The sequence below is a fragment of the Meles meles genome, chromosome 2 (genome assembly GCF_922984935.1).
Source record: "Meles meles chromosome 2, mMelMel3.1 paternal haplotype, whole genome shotgun sequence".
Taxonomy (NCBI): Eukaryota; Metazoa; Chordata; class Mammalia; order Carnivora; family Mustelidae; genus Meles; species Meles meles.
Genome location: NC_060067.1, coordinates 141366439 through 141389064, shown reverse-complemented (window position 1 = coordinate 141389064; position 22626 = coordinate 141366439). Strand labels below are relative to the sequence as shown.

Below are 22626 nucleotides of genomic sequence, written 5' to 3'. Positions count from 1 at the left end.
ATTAACAAAATGGATAAAAATCATATGATCATCTCAATAGATGCAACAGATGCAGAAAAAGCATTTGACAAAATTCAACATTTGTTTATGATAAAAGCTCTCAACAAAGTGGGTACAGAGGGAACATACTACAATATAATGAAGACTAGATAGGACAAAACTACAGCTAACATTATACTTAATGGTAAAAAGCTGAAAGCTTTTCCACTAAGATCAGAAACGAGAGCACTCTATTTTTATTCAACAAGTACTTAAGACCAAAGGCATTCAGATCAGTAAGGAAGATGTAAAACTGTTGTTATTTGTAGGTGATGTAATACCACATATAGAAAACCCTAAAAACTCCATCAAGAAACTATTAGAATAAATGAATTCAGTAAAGTTGCAGGATAAATAATCAATACAGAGAAATCTGTTGCATTTCTATACACTAATAAAAAACTAGCAGAAAAAAATTAAGAAAGCAATCCCATTCACAATTGCATCTAAAAAACAAACAAACAAACCAAAAAACACCTAGGAATAAATTTAACCAAAGAAGTAAAACACCCATATTCTGAAAACTGAAAGACACTGAAGAAAGAAACTGAAGAAAACACAAATATATGGAAAGATATACCATGCTCATGGATTGGAAGACTTAATATTGTCAAAATGTTCATACTATCCAAAGCAATCTACACTTTCAAAAGCAATCCCTACTAAAAATAACAATAGTATTTTTCACAGAAGTAGAACAAATAATCCTAAAATTTGCATGGAACCACAAAAGACCACAGACAGTCAAAGCAATCTTTTTTTTTTTTTTTAATATTTTATTTATTTATTTGACAGAGACCACAAGCAGGCAGAGAGACAGGCAGAGAGAGAGGAGGAAGCAGGCTCCCCGCAGAGCAGAGAGCCTGATGTGGGGCTCGCTCCCAGGATTCTGGGATCATGACCTGAGCTGAAGGCAGAGGCTTTAACCCACTGAGCCACCCAGGTGCCCCAACAGTCAAAGCAATCTTAAGAAAGCAACAAAACTGGAGGTATCATAATCCCAGATTTTAAATGATTCTACAAAGCTATAGTAATTAAAATAGTAACATACTGGCACAAAAAAAAGATACAGAGATTGATGGAATAGAATAGAGAGCCCAAAAACAAACCCACACTTACATGATCAAATAATCTACAACAAAGGAGGCAAGAAAACCTGATGGGGAAAAAACAGTCTCCCAACAAACGATGTTGGGGAAACTGGAAAGCTACATGCAAAACAATGAAAATGGACCACTTTCATACATCATACACAAAAATAAACTCAAAATGGATTAAGGATGTAAATGTGAGACCAGGAACCATAACGCTCTTAAAACAAGAAAAAAGAAACAAACAAAAAAAACCCATAGGCAGTGAACCCTTGGACATCAGCCTTAGCAATATTTTTTGAGATCTGCCTCCACAAACAAGAGAAACCAAACAAAAAGTAAACAAACAAGAACTACAGCAAACTGAAAAGCTTTTGCACCACGAAGGAAACCATCAACAAAATGAAAAGGCAACTTACTGAATGGGAGAAAATATTTGCAAATGGTATATCTCATAAGGCATTAATATCCAAATTATATAAAGAACACCCCAAAAAAAAATCCAATTAAAACACGGGCAGAGATAATTTGCGACGACATGGATGGAACTAGAGGGTATTATGCTGAGCAAAATAAGTCAACCAGAGAAAGACAATTATCAAATGATCTCCCTGATATGAGGAAGTTGAGAGGCAACGTGGGGGGTTTGGGGAGTAGGAAAGGAATAAATGAAACAAGATGGGATCAGGAGGGAGACAAACCATAAGAGACCCTTAATCTCACAAAACAAACTGAGGGTTGCCCCTCTTACACTGTTGGTGGGAATGCAAGTTGGTGCAGCCACTTTGGAGAACAGTGTGGAGATTCCTCAAGAAATTAAAAATAGAGCTTCCCTATGACCCTGCAATTGCACTGCTGGGTATTTACCCCAAAGATACAGATGTAGTGAAAAGAAGAGCCATCTGTACCCCTATGTTTGTAGCAGCAATGGCCACGGTCGCCAAACTGTGGAAAGAACCAAGATGCCCTTCAACGGACGAATGGATAAGGAAGATGTGGTCCATATACACGATGGAGTATTATGCCTCCATCAGAAAGGATGAATACCCAAATTTTGTAGCAACATAGACGGGACTGGAAGAGATTATGCTGAGTGAAATAAGTCAAGCAGAGAGAGTCAAGTATCATATGGTTTCACTTATTTGTGGAGAATAACAAAGAACACGGAGGACATGGGGAGATGGAGAGGAGAAGGGAGTTGTGGGAAAGTGGAAGGGGAGATGAACCATGAGAGACTATGGACTCTGAAAAACAATCTGAGGGTTTTGAAGGGGCGGGTGGGGGGGGGTAGGAGGTTGGGGAACCAGGTGGAGGGTAATAGAGAGGGTACTGTATTGCATGGAGCACTGGGTGTGGTGCAAAAACAATGAGTACTGTTACGCTGAAAATAAATTAAAAAAAACAAAAAACAAAAAACAAACAAACAAAAAAACAAACTGAGGGTTGCCAAGGGGAGGGAGGGAGGGAGAGGGTGGTTGGGTTATGGACACTGGGAAGGTATGTGCTATGGTGAGTGCTGTGAAGTGTGTAAACCTGGTGAATCACAGACCTGTACCCCTGGGGCTAATAATACACTATATGTTAATAAAAAATTTAAAAAATAAAAATAAAAAACCACAGGCAGAGGACCTAAATCAACATTTTTCCAAGGAAGACATCCAGATGGCCAACAGACACATGAAATCAACATCACTCATCATCAAGGAAACACAAATCAAAACCATAGTGAGATGGTCAGATGACTACTATCAAGGAGATAAAATTTAATAACAAATGTGGTGAAGATGTGGAAAAAAGGGAACCTTCGGGGCGCCTGGGTGGCTCAGTGGATTAAAGCTGCTGCCTTCGGCTCAGGTCATGATCCCAGAGTCCTGGGATCAAGCCTCACATCAGGCTCTCTGCTCAGCAGGGAGCCTGCTTCCTCCTCTCTCTCTCTGCCTGCTGCTCTGCCTGCTTGTGATCTCTGTCTGTCAAATAAATAAATAAAATCTTTAAAAAAAAAAAAAAGGGAACCTTCATGCACTGTTGGAATGCAGCTGGTAGAGCCACTATGGAAAACATTATGAAGGATCCTCAAAAACGTAAAAACAGAAAAACTATATGACCCAATAATTTCAATTCTGGGTATTTACCTAAAGAAAATGAAAATACTAATCAGAAAAAATAAATGCACCCTTATGTTTATTGCAGCATTACATATAACAGCTAAGATCTGGAAGTAACCTAAGTGTCCATGGATAGGTGAATGGATAAAGGAATTTTAGTATCTATACATAATGGAATATTATTCATCTATTATGAAAAGGATGAGATCTTACCATTTCCAACAACATGGATGGACCCAGAAGGTATTATACTAACCGAAATAAGGAAAGGAAAGGAAAGGAGAAAGAAAAAAGGAAAGAAATGGAAAGGAAGAAAAAAGGAGGGAAAGAAAAGAAAAGAGAGAAAAGTAAAAGAAGTAACATATGATTTCACTTATATGTAGAATCTAAATCCCAAAGCAAACAAAAAACAGAAACAGACTCATAAATATACAAAACTGGTCACTGCCAAAGGAGAAGGGGGTGGGGAGTGGATAAAATAGTGAAGGGGATTAAGAGAAACAAACCACCATTTATAAAATAAGTCATGGAGATGGAAAATACAGCATAGGGAATAGAGTCAATACTACTGTAATAATAACAAATAAGATGTTGTACCAGGATGAGTATAACTTTTCATATATGTGCTTTTCTGTATGATCTTTTGTTCCATATTGTCTTTTAACTGTGTATTTGAAAACTTAAAAAGAAATTCTACCGAAGAATTAATATCATACTCAATGACATTTATAGAAAATTTAATTTAGTAATATTGGAAAAATTAATTAATAAAATCTATTATTACAAAAGGAGTGCTATATAAAATTTAAGATCAGCTGGCTATTTTTAAAAATTCAAATTTTTACTTCAGTATGTATGACATTTCATGTATTTCTTTTGTAGTTTGTTCTGCCAAACATGGAAATCTGAGTATGAAGAAGGAGAAAAGGAAAAATTTTCTATCCTACTCTAAACTGGGTAGGGAACATTCGTTTTTGAGAGGATCACAGAAGTGCCTACATACCCCACATCTGGAGTAATTTTAAAGGTATAATGTGTCCTAACAATAACAATATTTTTAAAATATTCCTAATGTATCATTTCTTTGTATATAGTTCACTGCAACCTAGATTTGTCTAAAGTTTAACTTACATATATTAAAATGAGATAAATACAAATTATTTATGTGTGTTAATAAAATGCAGTACAAGTTATCCAGCTTCACCTCCCAACTTCATGTTATGCATGAACGAAGCATGCATCTTGTAGGTAATGCCACGAGCACAAATTTAAATACATACCTGAGTATGTGCGTAAACTAGATCTCTCTCTTTCCTAAAATACTTTATGGGTTGGTTAGTTAGAAAATTATTATACGACTTTCCTAAAGCTGATATCTGAAAGAGAAATCTATAAGACAAAGAGGTTTATGGGATGAAATAAAGGTGGTCAGGCCATACTTCCCTGAGTATGCCTTTCTTTGTCCTCAGTAAATGCTGTCCTTATGTACTGTACTCTATTAACACAAAATGACATGAGTTAGCCTGGCCTTCCCATTTCTCAAGGCACATACAGCTTGCATTTACTTATCTGTGAAGACAGCGGTAGAGGTGTACCAGAAAACCTTTTTAAAATACTGATCAAGGTTCCTTACCCAACACTACTTCCTTGTCCTCTCCACACATTTTTCTTCTAATAATTCAGTGAGGCAATTATTGCCAAAGGAAAAGAAATACACAACAGAGCACAGAAACAAGAGTCATTACTTTGGCTTCTGAGTTTCAAATTTAGGCTTTTAAAATCAATAGAAAGGCAAAATTTTAAAAGCCAGTATCTTTGAGTTTAAGTGATAGGTTTCTAGGTTTCAAAGGCTTAAGTAAAAAAAGGTTTGAGTTTCTGCAGTAAGACATGGATTGAAAAAAGAACAGATGAAGAACCAATCCTTATATGACTACATGAGGTTTGCTGGGGAGGCAAGGAGAAGGAATTGAGTAAACAGAAGTTATAATAGCTAAACTGGCAACTGGCTTCAGTCTTGAACATTTTCCTTTAACAAAAAAATATAGATGATATCATACTAGCCACACTTATTTACAAGCTCTTCATTACCGAGCATACGTTCTAAAAACTATCTCATATCATTAAGTGCACATGCACATCATTTTCAATGTACTTCTGATTAACTGCTGTGAAATACTGTAATTTAAACCTTCAGGTTAGTTTGCTTTACAAACAGTATATGCAATAAACATATGTGAGCCTAATTAGTCACCCTCTTTCCCAATTTTTAAATTTTTAACTTTTTTCTTGTTCTTAATATTTTTCCTCAAATGTGCCCAGATACTGAATATCAATAACCAGATATAACTCCAAACTTAAAATAACCACATTAACCAGGAGTTGCCCTCAGATTAGGATTTTTCTTTGTATAATGGTCCCTTATTGTTTCTAGAAACCCCTTCCCTTTCTTTCTGTAACAGAACCCAATTATTTTTAGGAAATCTCTATCCCTTATTTCATATAGTCTTGGTGAGAGCATCAATCAAGTTGTCCTCCCCTCCCCAGCTAAGAAAAAGGCACATGATCCAAGGCAGACTGACAAAACTATCTCCTGGAAATGTAAATCTTGAGCACTGTGATACAAAGACACTGGGAGTCTATTAATTTCAATGACTTCACTTCCAAACGACAGGACAGTTGCTGCTACTTGGATTGTAATAAAGTACAATCTAAGGTACTAGTCCCCCCCCCCATCCCCAAATAAATAAATAAAAGTACTAGTTCCCAAATTTAAGAAAAAAATTGAAAAACGTTTCTGGCGGTCTGACTACCAGATGCCAATGAATACCCTTCCACGACATAATGGCTGGAGGAATGGTGTGGAGACTAGAAAAAAGACTGCCTTCTTTGCAGAGTGACCTAGTAGAGAAATTCCATTACCTTAATGCCCTTGGAGCAAAGTCATATTCCAGCTCTGCCACCTATTAGCTATGTAACTATACCCTGCACAAGTTACTTACTAACCTCTTGGAGGTGACTGGGTTTTTTCACCCACTTTTAGAGTAAGATGTGTAAACTGGAAATAAATCATGTAAAATATCTAATACTAAGTCTGATAAACAGGAAATCAACAAACACGAGTTACTGTTTCTACTCAAATATCCTAGTATTCAAAACTTTACCAGGCTGTATTATATTACTCATATGGCATCATTCTTAACCCAGAAGACTGACAAAATGACAAAGAAGGGGGAGGAAACTGTCTTACAAATTTGAACAATGAGCTCTTCTACAATTGTATATTAATCTAAAATCCTATAGATTTTTCAGTAAATAATTTAACTAATTAGAGCCAGTCTGTATGGACATAGAAACACATTTCTAAAATCTATGGTCAAAAACCAATCTTTCTATGAAATGGACATTTTGTGATTCAAATATCACCAACAATATTTCCATAGTTCAAGTATCACCAACACTAAAACAGCTCAGTAGGCAGGAAAAATTACCCAATCAATGAGCTGTTAACTGAGTTGCAGTTTTCTTGCAAAAATAAAACTATTTTTTAAAATTTTTTGAAGATTTTATTTCTTCTGTATATTTCTTCTATTTATTTATTTATTTTTATTTCATTTCTTCTGCACAAACAGGGAGAGAAGCAGGAAGAGAGAGAAGGAGAAAACAGACTCCCAGCTGAGCAGGAAGCCTAATGCAGGACTTGATCCCAGGACCCTGGGATCATGACCTAAACTGAAGGCAGATACTAAAAAACAACCAAGCCACCAAGGTATCCCGCAAAAATAAATTCATTGATAAGAGAACTTTGTCTTGCTTATTTTTTCCCCAGATGCAAAACTTTTTATCTCTTCTACCACCCCCCATTCCCTAGCAACTACTAATCTACTTTCTGCCTATATGGATTTGCCTATTTGCCATTTTATATAAACAGAATCATAGTTTTTTGTATTGGGGTTCTTTTATTTAGCATAATGTTTTCAAGGTTCATGCATATTGCAGCATGTATCAGTACTTTATTACTTGTTAAGAGTGAATATTACACTTACGAATATTCTGCATTTTATTTATCCATTCACCCACTGACGGACATTTAGATTGTTTCCTCCTTCTGGCTATTATGAAAAATGCTTCTATAAACAGTTATGTACAAAAAATTCATACATACCTATGTAAACAAAAACTTATTTACTAGTATCAGTAATCTAAACAAACAAAAAAAAAAGAGTTGGTGTTTTCAATAAACGATGCTGGTACAACTGGCTATCCACATGGAAAAGAATAAAGCTGGACCTGTACCTCATACTAACCTAAAAATTAAATCAAAATGGATCATAGATATAAACGTAAGGGCTAACTAAAACTATAAAACTCTTTCAACAGAGTAAATGCTTATGACCTTGGGTTAGGCCGTGGTTTTGCAAATAAAACACCAAAGCACAAGTGACAAAAGAGGTAACAGATAACACTAGACTACATCAGAATTAAAAAAATCTTTCATGGGGCGCCTGGGTGGCTCAGTGGGTTAAGCCGCTGCCTTAGGCTGAGGTCATGATTTCGGGGTCCTGGGATCGAGTCCTGCATCGGGCTCTCTGCTCAGCAGGGAGCCTGCTTCCCTCTCTCCTCTCTCTGCCTGCCTCTCTATCTACTTGTGAGCTCTCTCTGTCAAATAAATAAATAAAATCTTTAAAAAAAAAAAATCTTTCATACCTAGAAGCCAGACACAGTTATCTAGTATCTAACAACACTAAAACAATATCTACATTGTTCTTGGCACTTGGCCCACCGGATATTGTTCTTAGCACTTTACATATATTAGCTCATTTAATTTTCACAACAAACTCATGAAATAAGAATTACTCCATTTCATAAATCAGAAAAACGAAAAAAAAACTTTCTTAATGAGAGTTAAGGTTATATATCTACAAAGTAGTTAACAGAGATTCAAATTCAAGCAGTTTCATTCCAAAGGCATTTCTTACCACTACGGAATACTGACTGAAAAATAATTTCATAGTTAGTTTGCCTGCTTATGTATACTATAAGATATGTGGACACTCTTCTCCCCCAGTAAGTTAAGAACCCTTAGGTAATGTCTTCTCCCAAACACTTGTGCACATGCACTTAGCTTTCAGACGATTAATGCAATCCTACCCTTCACAGTTATCATCCTCCTTTGCCTTTGGTTCCAGAGCACTTGTCCTATATTATTCAAAATGCTACGTTGAAAAACTGTTTCAACAACTGTCATGGGCACTGCTTTGTTACCAGCACTCATGTGCTATGTTTTAACAGGAGTCTATGAAAATAACACACCCCACTCTCATTGTCAGGTCGTTCCGTGGGCCATAAGAAGCCTACCTTATCCCAGGGAGAGCTAACTGCCCCTCCAGGTGTACACTTAGAAACTGTTTTTCAAACTTTTGTGACTGTGGCCCATAGCAAGAAACATTTCTCACTGACATAATGAGAAAAGTATATAGCTATGTATCTAAATAAAACCAATGCTTAGCATACTTACTTTTTGGCAAATACAGTCATATTTTACTATTTCCTTTCTCTTTTTTTGATACTAGTCACAATCCAGTTGATTTCATGACCAACATGTTAAAATCTGCAACTTAACAAACACTGAACTAAAAAATAGAAATTAATAAAATTATCTGCTTTTCCACAAAAAACTTTATATTTATTAAATATTTGTTAAACTGAACTGAAAAAAAAGTACCTGCTATACCTTAAACTAAGCTTATTAGTGAATTTCGTAGTCACATGTGTTCAGCAGCTTAAGTCTTTACTCCAAGGGGAATAGCCAAATAATAGGCTGGGATGAAAAAGTAGGTATACATTTACTTACTAAGACTAGAACTTATTAAGTCTAGAGTCCATCTCAAAAGATGTGGGAGATGTGATCCCTGGCATTTAAAGTCATAATGCAGGGGCGCCTGGGTGGCTCAGTCATTAAGCATCTGCCTTCAGCTCAGGTCATGATCCCAGGGTCCTGGGATCGAGCCCCACATCAAGTCCCACATGCGGCTCCCTGCTGGGCGGGAAGCCTGCTCCTTCCTCTCCCACTCCCTCTGCTTCTGTTCCCTCTCTCGTTGTGTCTCTCTCTGTCAAATAAATAAATAAAAATCTTTTTAAAAAAGTCATAATGCAGACTATTGTCCTATCACACACACAAACAATATATACACTTTTTTTTAAAATTATGAAGACAGACAGGCAGAAATCCAAAATTCTACACATTCTGACTACCCAGTTTCTTCCGTATATTAAAAACAGGAAGTCTAGTCCCCCTTGTTTGTTTTTTTTTCTTGCCTCTGTGACCTCAGTGATAAGAAATGGTCATCCTCTTGAGGGAGGAGAAAGTAAATTTAAGTTGATAGTGGAAGTTCCAGAATGTTAGCAGACTCCCAAATGAAAGATTAAAAAGGTAATGGCAAGCACAGTGCTAAGTGCTTAGTAGGTTGTCAATCAAATGTCCACTGGATAAATGAATAAAGTATATGCTCTTGAAACTTGTTCTGCCACCCACAGTCATATTTAACTATGATTTAAGCTGTAAAGACTTGGTCATTAAGGGGCGCCTGGGTGGCTCAGTGGATTAAGCCGCTGCCTTCGGCTCAGGTCATGATCTCAGGGTCCTGGGATCGAGCCCCGCATCGAGCCCCGCATCGGGCTCTCTGCTCCACAGGGAGCCTGCTTCCTCCTCTCTCTCTGGCTGTCTCTCTGCCTACTTGTGATCTCTCTCTGTCAAATAAATAAATAAAATCTTTAAAAAAAAAAAAAAAAAGACTTGGTCATTAAAACCAAATTCCAAAGAAGTTCACCAAAGATACACACCAGTCAGTAGCAATGCTGAGTCCATTACTCAATTCACTGTTTTCTTCTCTGTTCCATTGCCACCCCAAAATAAAAAGCCTACATCCTTAGGCAGAGATGATAAAGTGGATAGTAAGACACCTGTATAATTGGAAACAAATTCCATGTTCATTTATTATCTCTGAATGTAAGATAATCTGTGTATTACATGAATAAAAGACTTATAAAATTGGCTTTCTTAAGTGGCAAGGGAAATAAAGGACAGAAACAAAATCTTTTTTATTTAAGGTTGTAATGGACTCCAAAAAATTACAAATTAAACATATGTTTATTTAAAAACAAAACCAAACTTTAAAATATAACTTAAGCCACCAGTCTCCTGTGGCTTTGTGTAGACACAAAGCAGAGACCTCAATGCCAGGAAAATAGCCAAAATTACAAAACTACTCTGCATGGCAGGAGATCTGCTCACATTTTGAAATCTTGATACACAAAGCATTTCTGACTTAACAAGCAGTGAGATATAAAATTAATCATAGTAAAATGTCAGTTATTTTTAGAAAATAGAGCTAGAGATAGTAATGTAATATGAACCAGATTTTATTGAAGGTTTTAAATCCAGATACTATGAGCAAAATAAATTTAAATACAGGCTTTGTTTTTATACTATTGTTTTAGAGTACAAAGAATTTCTGACATCAAATAAAGAATATTTGTTCTTTTAATTTTACAGACACTTAGATGAATAAATTTGTAAGAAGAGAATTAATTTTCTAGTTGGCTAAAAGAGGTAATGGAAGTACAGTAAGGACCTGGATCCTAAAATCATTTTACAAAGAGCCTAGAGAATGACCCTTTGGCAGTAAAAATATCACCTAAAACCTGGATTTCCAAAATAATGTGCCAGAAAATGCTAACTAATGATATTTTGGAGGAAATAAAAACGAAAAACTCCCCTATTATAACAGTAACAAAAAAGCTTTACTCAAATACATTTCTGAGCTAGTGAATATCACGAAATGACTTCAGGGAGAAAATTATTAAGACCCCAAACATTTATTTCAATAGGAAGTCCCCACGTTTTGTGCTTTAAGGCCATCATTTGTCTGGCATTCAAGCTCCTCTAGGGATCCAGCACTATTCTGCCTACCTATACTGCCTCCCTTAACTGACCTGCTGATAAAAACTAATCAGGAAACAACATAACTATGCATTTACTCCCATCAGAGCATTTATTCATTCTATCCTCTCTACCAGGAATGTCCTATCAAATTCCCTTGTGTACTTGAGCACTTGGGACTACTATGTTAGCACTTGTCAAAAGGAGACTGATCTCTTCCTCCCCTAAAATTCCACAGACTATGCACTTTATACCATTCACTAGAAATTGATTAATTTCCATGGGCTTTGGCTTTTTTTGTTTTTAAACTTGGGAAGCTTTCTTATGCCCCTGTCAAGCTTCAAATGTCAAGAACTACAGGGATATACATAGTAAGAAGAAGTATTTCCCCATAATTGGAGGATAAACCATATCATTTGAATTGAATCCTGACTACTCTTTATGATTTCTTTACCTCAGTTCTATCAATAGGAAAATGGGGATTCTAACAGTACTTAAGTCACAAGACTATGAGTGGAATTAAATGATTTGTACACATGAATGAATATACCTAAAGCACTTACAAAAATATCTGGCAAACAGTAAATTCCAAACTAAGTATTAGCTATTATTAATATTACAGTTACTACCACCATCATTCTCCACAACACCTAACAGAACTCAATAAATACTTGAATGAAACATTTAATATTCAAATAATTTTTAAAGATTCTCTTATGGAGTAAAAGGAGGCTCAAAGTCCAAAAGAAATCCCAAAAAAAGGCCTGGTAGAAGAAAAGAATTCAACTCTCCAAATTACTTAGACTTCATGAACAAATTAAGAAAAAGTCCAAGTATTAAAATTAATAATCCAGATGAACAAAGTTTTTAATTTTTTTTCCTTATAAAAATGGAAGAGACATTGTATGAGAAAACTTCATAGTTTCTGTATAGGAAATTTATCTCAAAAATGGCTATTTTTAAGATGCCATCTGAATTTCTAATCTATCAACAACATATTAATTAATTCTATGTTTAATTTACTTAATTTCCAGTCTATATATTATCAGACAGAAACTTAAGTAGGAAGTTTCATCATTTACCACCTCACCTTGAAAAATAGAACTGAATTTTATTTACTCCACAAAAGTAGTCCCTAACTCTAGCACTGAGAGATTCAGTAACAGATTCCTGTTTACCTTACTGATATCCTTTATAATTTTACATTTTGATTAGTTGCCTCTTCATTCTCCACCAGCCTAAAGAGATATTTCTAGTCATTGTAATATTGTCGTCATAAGCAAGCTGATTCAGTTTTCTTGATTTATGCTAGCTGCTTGTTTCTACATCTCCAGTTCCTTTGTGTTGACCCATGGTTACAATAGGTCATAAATTATGGAAAACAAATAACCTCTTATCCGTAGATATCAGGATACCACAGTACAGTCAAGTGAGCCTAATAACTGACTGATCTGCACTACACAAAGACACAATGTTATTTTTTTTTTAAATGGTTTATGTTATAGTAAGTCTCATCAAGGAATAAGGAACCTATTTGGGCTGCCAAGAACATGCCTAATTTAGACCTTAAGCAAGATTCCTAAAAGACTATTTATGAAAATATAAGAGAAACAAAAAGCTTATGTTTTAATAATAATCACATCAATAACCACACCTCACTCTCACATAAATTTTGGCTTATTTCTTATTATTTGCATATTTCATATAGAGATGAGTCCACAGCAAGTTCAGTCAAAGAATGCCAAGCTTAACACTGGGAGTTTAAATTTCCCAAGCCCAGGTTTTCTGGTTTATCACCATCAACAAACATGTTGTAATAGCTGAGAGACAACACAGTTTGTCTTTACAGTTTAATTACTGATTAGCAAATACTGTGACATTTGAACTGTTATCATTCATTCACATTGCTTCCTGATTAAAGAAATCCTTACCAGAAAAAGAATGATGAAAACATAGGAAAAAGGGGAGTTTATGAACATATTAAGAACTGAAAAATTAAAAAACAAACAAAAAAACCACTAGGTGGTAAGATTATGAGAAATGTATTTTCTTCTCTATGTTTTTAGATATTTCCCAAATGTTTAAAAGTGTAATACATACTTAGAGAAATTTTACCGACAGCAACTCTGTAGAAGTACACTATACGTTAACATGATCTTCATATAGTTTTTCCTCAAAATCTGAAAAGTAAGCTTTCACTAACAACAGAATACTACAGGATATTCAATGTTACAACTGTTCAGAGCCTAAAATAGTGCCGAGCAGACATAATGTAATCAATAAATATTTGCTGAATACCTTAACATTTTCTAATCCTAATGGAACTTAATACTAAAAAGAAAAAAACAAAGGTATTATCCGAGTACAAACAATATTTTAAATAGCAGGCTAAATATGCTCAGGAAAATCATGACTTATTTGCTTCATAAATAATGAGTTAAATAAATATGGGTTAAACCATTAAATGAGTTTATAATATCATGCAGTAATTCAAATTAACATGGTTCATAAATGAAATCATCAAGCTAACAGATTTTCTTAAGGTTCAATTTTTTTTTTCTAGAACAACTACCAACCAGTCTATTTTTAGATTAGTTTAAGAAAAATTTTAAAAGGGCAATTTTATTAACACAAATCAGTTATACGAACACCCAGGCAGCACCTTCCAAAAGATTTACATGAATGCTGGGTGCTTTTCCGGCTTTTACAAACTACTATTATTTCTTCTGGTGTGTAAAAATCACCCTTATTGTTTTTAATCATCAATTTTTATGAAATACCTGTAGGAAACAATGTAATTAATGTTAATCAGCTGAAATACATATTAAATGAAAAATATTAATATAAAATTGTTCGTCTTTATTGCCATTGTAAAGTGTTTTAAAATGAGGGCAGAGCTTTTACTATAAATTTACTTGGTGGTGGCTACATGGTAACTGGCAGCAGCTGAAACACACAGGTGCACAGACACATGATTTCTCTGTGTAAATTAAAGGAAACACGTAAGTTTTCCAAGGAAGAAAAACATTACTTTTTAGGTGCTAACATGATTCTAGTTACCTATAAAAGCAGATTAATTCATTTTCGCAGTTAAACAGAAAGAGGATTTTCACATAGAAGATGGAGTCAGAGTCCGAGTCTGAGTCCGATGTGATCTGAAGCAGTACTAATCTGCACAGAGAAAACAATCAGGGACGACTACAGAGCCATTCAGAAAACTCCATTTGCCCCTTACTAACATTCCAGGGCAACTAAACAACATACTGCAATATTTAAAGGACAATCCAGGACCTGTTTAAACTAGAGAACCGCCCAGCCACATGCAAAACATACCAACAGAGGATTCACAGCAAGGGGATGGTATTACCTCTTTTATGTAATTCCCTCAAGGGAATACAGTCTCCTCCCCCGTCATAAGGCAAATAGGGATCGGAAGAAGCATCCATGATTAGAATTTTTAAAAAGAAGAAGAAAAAGAAAAGAAAAGCTCGCTAGCTTAAAAAAACACTGGCATTTCTTCCACCCCTGCTGCAGCCGGCAAGGGAGATGCCATATTTGATGAGGGTTAGAACTGTATGTAGTTCGACTCGCTGAAGCAACTGGGTTCTTCCACAGTGGATGATGTCATCAAAGGGAAATTATTGCAGCCTGGTTGCTAGTGGCTACAATCTAGCAAGGCTTAGAGGCGGAACAGCCTTCTTAATCAGGTCCTGCTACGTATGATGATGACTAAGCTCCAAGTAAAACAGACAAAACTGGTTTGAGAATTTTAATACAGCTTCTATAACATCAATGGCAACTACAGCAAAACAATAAAAACATTCTTTCTTTTCCATTTTAAGATAAATCTAAGGGACACGAAGTATTTAATACGGAGATGTGAAAAGGAAATACTGGATGTAGACAATGCCCCTTTTCATTTCTGATGTAAAAAAAAATGGGAGGAACATACTGGTAAGGTTGTATGTTTTTATAATAAAAATGTGCTAACTTTTAAATACATACCAAAGGCTTCAAGACTTGGTTTTAAAAGTCTATTCTTTTTTTTTTAATTGAAGTTTATTCTTAATTCTGAAATGTACTACAGACTTCTGTGGATTAAAAAAATTTAGTAATTTAACAGTTGAATAGTGTTTTATCTCTCTAATCCCCTCTAGCAGCCTCTTGTTTCCTTCCCTTAAGGAACTAGCTAGTAAGACATGCTTGTTTTTGAGAAGAAAACTTACCAATATACCCAGTAACTTAGCTATTATTTGTGAAACTATGCAAAATGATTTACTGGGTAGTAGAGTTTTCTCTCTTCTATCTTCCTACTTTTCCTACCCCACAAAGATTTTGTGCTTCAAGAAAAAGCTTTTAGTAAAATATGTCTCAAAGTATACTCCAACTGACTCTTACATTTTTATGAAATTCAGAAATGAAGTAACTTTTTGCTTCAATCCATCATTCTGGGAGAAAAAAAAAAAGCTGATGTTCATTTGAGTTCACATTTTTACAGTTCCTCTGAGGTGATTCCTCTAGGCTAGATTCTCCTGAAATAGCTATGCTGCTGCAGTGCCACTAAATTAGGATGTGTTACTGGTTAGAAGCAATTCCATAGGACTAAGAGTCTCTGTAAAATTTGTTTTCCTAAGTATTGAATGAGCCAAACTTTAAGGTCCACTCCATGCCAAAGCATTTGTGTGAGAACTGGAGAGGGGAAGGAAATAAAGCACTCAGGTGGCAGTAAAAAGAGAGTAATTCTCTTTGCTATTTGGGATTCTTTTTAAAATTAGGTTAAATAAAGTTTTGTATTTCAAAAAGTTTCAACCTCAGAGAAAGCTAGCCCTTCTTATAAAATCTCACCTGAGATTTGCAAAAAAGGATTCTAGGAAAGAAATATAGGCTAGATAAAATATTATAATAGGAATATTCTATCTAATTCTGATTGTGGCTATTCACGTTTACTATAAAAGACTATGGATGGGTTTTTTTTTTCCTGTTTTCTGTATTTTCCAAATTTTGATTTTTTTTAAATTTTGATTTTTTTTTAAATACTTATAATTCGGGGCGCCTGGGTGGCTCAGCTGGTTGAAACCTCTGCCTTCGGCTCGGGTCATGATCCCGGGGTTCTGGGATCGAGCCCCGCATCGGGCTCTCTGCTTAGCTGGGAGCCTGCTTCCTCCTCTCTCTCTGCCTGCCTCTCTGCCTACTTGTGATCTGTCTGTCAAATAAATAAATCTTAAAAAAAAAAAAAAAAAAAATACTTATAATTCTGACAATGAGCTGACTTCACCAAATTAAATATAAATGTCTTCCTTTCTGGTCCTTTGGTATATAAATTCTACTATCATAAGACTTCTAAAAAACATATGCCATATAGCATTCATTGCTCCACATCTTTATGTAAAATGAAAATCTATCTGTAAGTTTTCCTGATATTTCCTCTCTTAACTTGTTTTTCCTGATTTACAACTCAGTCTTAAAGGAAAAATGAAAATTAAAGCTAGCTAGCATTAACTAGAAGAGGAAGAATACCTTCCCTATAAAATATATTGACCATGTTACATAAGTAACTTTTGTAACATAAGCACAAAATTTTGAATTATTTTTAAAGAACAAAACTTTTATATATGTGTATGAGAATATATAATATATAAATTATATTTGTATAAAATCTAGAATGAGGCACACCAAACTCTTAATAATCCTTATCACTGAGGAAGGAAAGAGGTAGAAGTAAGGAGGATCGTGGTACATTTGGTTTTTACTTTATGTGGTTCCACACTGTTTTAAATTTTAAGCAAATACATTACTATTGAAATTTTTAATAATCATGCTACTTTTGTAATAGTAAATCTAAAAATTAAAAAATTTTTCACAAACCATAAGTGACTCTTAATCTCACAAAACAAACTGAGGGTTGCTGGGGAGGGGGGGTTGGGAGAGGGAGAGTGGGGTTATGGACATTGGGGAGAGTTTGTGCTATGGTGAGTGCTGTGAAGTGTGTAAACCTGGCAATTCACAGACCTGTACCCCTGGGGATAAAAATACATTATATGTTTATAAAAAAAAAATAAAAAATTAAAAAAAATTTTTTTTTCAAAAGTAAACAAGTCTTGGGACACCTGGGACGCTCAGTTGGCTAAACTGCTGCCTTCTGTTCAGGTCATGATCCTAGGATCGAGTCCCACGTGGGGCTCCTTGCTCAGCCGGGAGTCTGCTTCTCCCTCTGCCTGCTCTGCCTGCCGCTCCCCCTGCTTGTGCTCTCTCTCTCTCTCGGAAAAAAATTAAATAAAATCTTAAAAAAAAAAAAAAAAATTAGGGCGCCGGGGTGGCTCAGCTGGTTAAGCCACTGCCTTTGGCTCAGGTCACGATCTCAGAGTCTCCGGATCAAGTCACCATGACCGGCTTCCCCTGCTAGGCAAGGAGCCTGCTTCTCCCTCTCCCTCTGCCTGCCACTCCCCCTGATTGTGTGTGCGCTCTCTCTCTCTCTCACTGTCTAATAAATAAATACAATCTTTTTTTTTTTAAAGATTTTATTTATTTGGCAGAGAGAGACACAGTGAGAGAGGGTACATGAGCAGGGAGAGTGGGAAAGGGAGAAGCAGGCCTCCCACTGAGCAGGGAGCCTGATGCAGGGCTTGATCCCAGGATCAAGACTGGAGCCTAAGGCAGATGCCCAAATGACTGAGCCACCCAGGAACCCCAAATAAATAAAATCTTAAAAAAAAAAAAAAAGTAAACAAATCTCTCATGCCTATGGTCCATGGCTGTATTTTTGCTTAAAGCAAAGGATTATTACTCAGGCTAAAGGGCTTTAGAAAATGACAAGGTAGATTGGAAGGTGTGGCAAAAGAGGACTTTGACACAGATTAGGTATTATCAGATTAACAAACTGAACTATAGTCAGCATGGGGATCAAGTGGAAAGAGAACAAAAGACAAATTTAAGAATTCATAGGCACAGCTACAGGATTTGTAGGGGGATAATACTCTGAATGGAATATCTGAAGAATAAAAATATTAAAGCAGCAACATAAAAAAGGACTTAAAAATTCAGAAGGGGAAGATATTTCTACTTCCAAATGCACCCTCGATTCTAACCTCAACTTGATGTGGGATTCCAGATAAACCACAACCTCTCTGAGATGTGTAAATCAGGGAGGCAGAATAGAGGACTACAGTATTCTAACCACACAAATATTAGAATGTTCAATCTTTAAGTCCCTTCTAATACACATGATCCAAGAATCTACAACATTAAATGTACAAAAAAAAAAAAAAAAATGAGCACCTGGATGGCTCGCTCAGTCGGTTAAGTGTCTGCCTTTGACTCAAGTCATGGTCTCAGGGTCCTGGGATCCGAGCCTGCCTTGAGCCCCATGTGGGCCTCTGTCTGCTTCTCCCTCTCCCTCTGTGCTGTCTCCCTCTCTCATGCTCTCTCAAATAAAAATAAAATTTTTAGAGAAAAAATATTTTTTACCCTTAGATCTAGCTACCAGCTTACAGGAAGTACAGGAAACTGAGAAACATGTTAAATGACTGATCAGGAACATAATCAGGAAAACCCAAACTTGGAAACAAATGACAATTTCTTCAACAAATACATAGTAAGAAAAAAAAAGGGAAGGTAGGAAACCTATAGAATTAAAGCTAAGCAAAACAAAAGATCTTAAAGTTATATCATTTTTTATGAAACAATTGGAGAAACATAAACAAGATATGTGATTTTAAGCAATCATATATTTTAGATGTGATAATAGCCTTTACACTTGATCTTAGCCAAAAGACCGAGAAGCGATTTGATAATAGCCTTTAAAAGAATTCTTCTGTTTTAGAGATACATAATGAAATATATAACTATATAAGAGCTAAAAAGGGTAAAATCAGATTTTATTTAAGACTACTGCAAAAGGGGGGCACCTGGGTGGCTCAGTGGGTTAAGCCTCTGCTTTCAGCTCAGGTCATGATCCCAGTATCCTGGGATCGAGCCCCACATTGGGCTCTCTGCTCGGTGGGGAGCCTGCTCCCCGCCCCCCCGCCTACTTGTGATCTCTCTCAAATAAATAAATAAAATCTTTAAAAAAAAAGACTACTGCAAAAGGGGAAAAGAGATTTCAATACACAGAATATGGCTCAATTTCCAATACAACAAGAAACAGTGGGAATTTATAGCCAAGGACAAGGGGCTTAGGGTGTTTAGTGGATGGAAAATTACTAAGAGGAAACATTTGGGAGTAAAGGGGATTCTGGATAAACAGATCTAACAGAATTCTTGCTGAAGGCAGCCCAAGGTGATAGTGATAGGACATCACTGGGAGGACGGTGGGGGCTAACGCAAGGGTATTAAGAGTACAGAATTCTGGATAAACCAACTTGGCCAAGATTATTGCCAAAATGAAGCAACATAAAAACAGACCAAAGTTGAGACCCAGTTGGGAAAAAAATCCAGACAAGCCTGACTAAAGTTTGATTACAAATGTGAGACTCTATGAGTATAATATCTATCTATCTAAAATGATATGATGCTTCAGGGGGCACCTAGGGGCTCAGCGGGTTAAGCCTCTGCCTTCGGCTTGGGTCATGATCTCAGGTTCCTGGGATCGGGCCCAGAGTTGGGCTCTCTGCTCGACGGGGAGCCTGCTTCTTCCTCTCCCTCTGCCTGCCTCTCTGCCTGCTTGTGATCTCTCTCTCAAATAAATAAGAAATAAAATATTAAAATGATATGATGCTTCAGATGTATTTCAAAATAATAGAAAGCAGAGATAAAACAAAATTAGCCATAAATTGATAATTATTTTAGTGTTAAGAACAAAAAGATACATAATCTCTTCCCTGTACCTTTGTATATGTTCTAAATTTTCTATAATAAAATACTTTTTAAAGAAATGCTTATAAATAAAATCACTTTTATGAGATAAACATTAACAAAAAATTACATCCTTTACTCCTCAAACTGAATATATTACTACTAGAAGTATCAGATGAACTCTAGTTTACATTCCATTAAGTATAGCTGCTTTACATTTGTATTTGACAGACTATATGACATTAAACTTTTAACTTGTGTTGTCAATTCTTCTCCCTGAACAAAAGCACCAGAGGAAAAAAAGAGGTAGCAAAGCTTTCAAGAAAATCAATTCAAGCTACACAGTTGGCTGCAAAGTTACTGCAGAAAAGAGAGGACATGGAAATTCTTCAGAAATGACAAGCCAGAAAATAAATTGAAAAAGACACAGAATGCTTTTGCAATATTCATATCTCACAAACATAAAATGTTTTAGTTCTCAACATGGCTGTCTGGTTGCCCAAATAATGTATCTTAAGATTAAAAACATGGGGGCGCCTGGGTGGCTCAGTGGGTTAAGCCGCTGCCTTCGGCTCAGGTCATGATCCCAGGGTCCTGGGATCGAGTCCCGCATCGGGCTCTCTGCTTGGCGGGGAGCCTGCTTCCTCCTCTCTCTCTCTCTGCTTGCCTCTCTGCCTACTTGTGATCTCTCTCTGTCAAATAAATAAATAAAATCTTAAAAAAAAAAAACAAAAAAACCAATACTTACAAAAAAAAAAAAAAAAAAAAGATTAAAAACATGAAGAAAAGTTTCTTTCATAAATACCAAATAATCATTTTTCAAAATCAGGAACAAAAAATACAAAAAAAAAAAAAAGAGAGAGAAAGAGAGAGAACCAAAATGGCCAATATTTTTAATGTCTAAGCAATTTCTTTGCAAGAAATTTGTCAAGGGCTACCTGGGTAGCAGAGTCAATTAAGAATCCGACTCTTGGTTTCAGCTTAGACCCTGACCTGAGTGTCCTGGGATCAAGTCCCATGTCGGGCTCCACAGTCAGCACAGAGTCTGCTTGATACTCTCTTTCCATCTCCCCCTCCCCCACTCACATTTTCTCTCTCTCTCCCCCTAAAATAAGTAAGTCTTATATAAAAGAAATTTGTCAAATATCCTCATGCATATATACAAACTGATACAAAGACTGAGTAAAATACAACTTTAAGAGTTCTAAGTTTTAGAAGTATTGAAATGCAAATTAGCAATATTAACATTAATGTAAATACACTAAAATATTGCATTTAAAGCATTTTTTTATTTTTTAAAGATTTTTATTTATTTATTTGACAGAGAAAGAGATCACAAATAGGCAGAGAGGCAGGCAGAGAGAGGGGGGAGGCAGGCTCCCTGCTGAGCAGAGAGCCCGACACAGGGCTCCATCCCAGGACCCTGACTGAGATCATGACCTGAGCTGAAGGCAGAGGCTTAGCCCACTGGGCCACCCAGGTACCCCCAAAATATTCCATTTAAAGGATAAATACTATCTCACTGGATTTTTAAAAGCCAACTATGTAATTATGAGAATATCAGCTAAAACATATCAATGCGGAAATGCTGAGAGGAAAAAGGATTTTAAAAAGAGCATGCAATCCTTAATCCAAAGAAAACTGGGGACCCATATTGATATCAAAGGGCATTTTAGAGAAAACAGTATAATTGGAAATAAAAAGAATCACTTCAAAAAAAAAAAAAAGAATCACTTCAAAGTAAAAGGAAGGTGGTTCAATTCAGCAGAAAGAGATGACCTAATAACATGAAATCGAAGTATAAGCAAAAATTTACAGAATGACAAGAAGTGGCAGTAGATGTTTATAAACACAGTGAAAATCTTTAATATATTGCTATCACCTGATAGAAACAAACAGAGAGAAAAACCAGTAGGAAAACTAGAGATTTCAACAGGAGAGTAACAAACTTAACATGATGGACATAGAGAAAAACATTAACCAAAAGCTTCACATCACATACTCCTCTACAGCACAGGTGGAACACTGACAAAAAAAAAGGCTCTTCCCCACCCCCCCACCCCGCCACAGTGCAAGTCTCAAAAAATTTCAACATATTAATATTACACAATGTATATTACTTGGCAACAATGCAATAATGTTCTAAGTCAACCTGAAACAACCAGAAATTCCTCATATTTTGGAAATTATTTTTTTTTTAAAGATTTTATTTATTTATTTGACAGAGAGAGATCACAAGTAGGCAAAGAGGCAGGCAGAGAGAGTGAGAGGGAAGCAGGCTCCCTGCAGAGCAGAGAGCCGGACGCGGGACTCGATCCAGGACCCTGAGATCATGACCTGAGCCGAAGGCAGCAGCTTAAACCACTGAGCCATCCAGGTGCCCCTGGAAATTATTTTTAAATTATTTTAAATTATTTTAAATCAACTTGACACAAATTCCTCACATGTTTGGATATCTGTATGTCAAAACAGGTATCATTATGGAAGTTAGAAATTATTTTTAATTTGTAATAATAATAATGAAGACACATGACACTGAATATAAAAAACAGTATTGGGAGGGACAGTCACAGCTTTAAATGTATTCACCTGAAAAGAAGCTTAAAATTAAGAAGCTAACCTTTCATTTCAATTAGGGGGTAAAAAATACAGCAAAATAAAC

At 35.9% G+C, this 22626-nt stretch overlaps 1 protein-coding gene across 4 annotated transcripts in view; it reads right to left on the bottom strand.

Moving 5' to 3' along the window:
- The window catches only part of CLCN3 (chloride voltage-gated channel 3), a 99329-nt gene that overhangs the window by 46426 nt on the left and 30277 nt on the right, over positions 1 to 22626 (bottom strand). For 2 of the 4 annotated variants that reach the window (XM_045995035.1, XM_045995052.1), the window contains exon 1: positions 14542 to 14752. The exons of the other annotated variants lie outside the window; for them this stretch is intronic. In XM_045995035.1, coding sequence (XP_045850991.1) covers positions 14542 to 14620 — 79 coding nt within the window. In that variant the 5' untranslated portion in view covers positions 14621 to 14752. Of the gene's footprint in view, positions 1 to 14541; positions 14753 to 22626 lie in introns of those variants that run through there. 4 annotated transcript variants of the gene reach the window in all.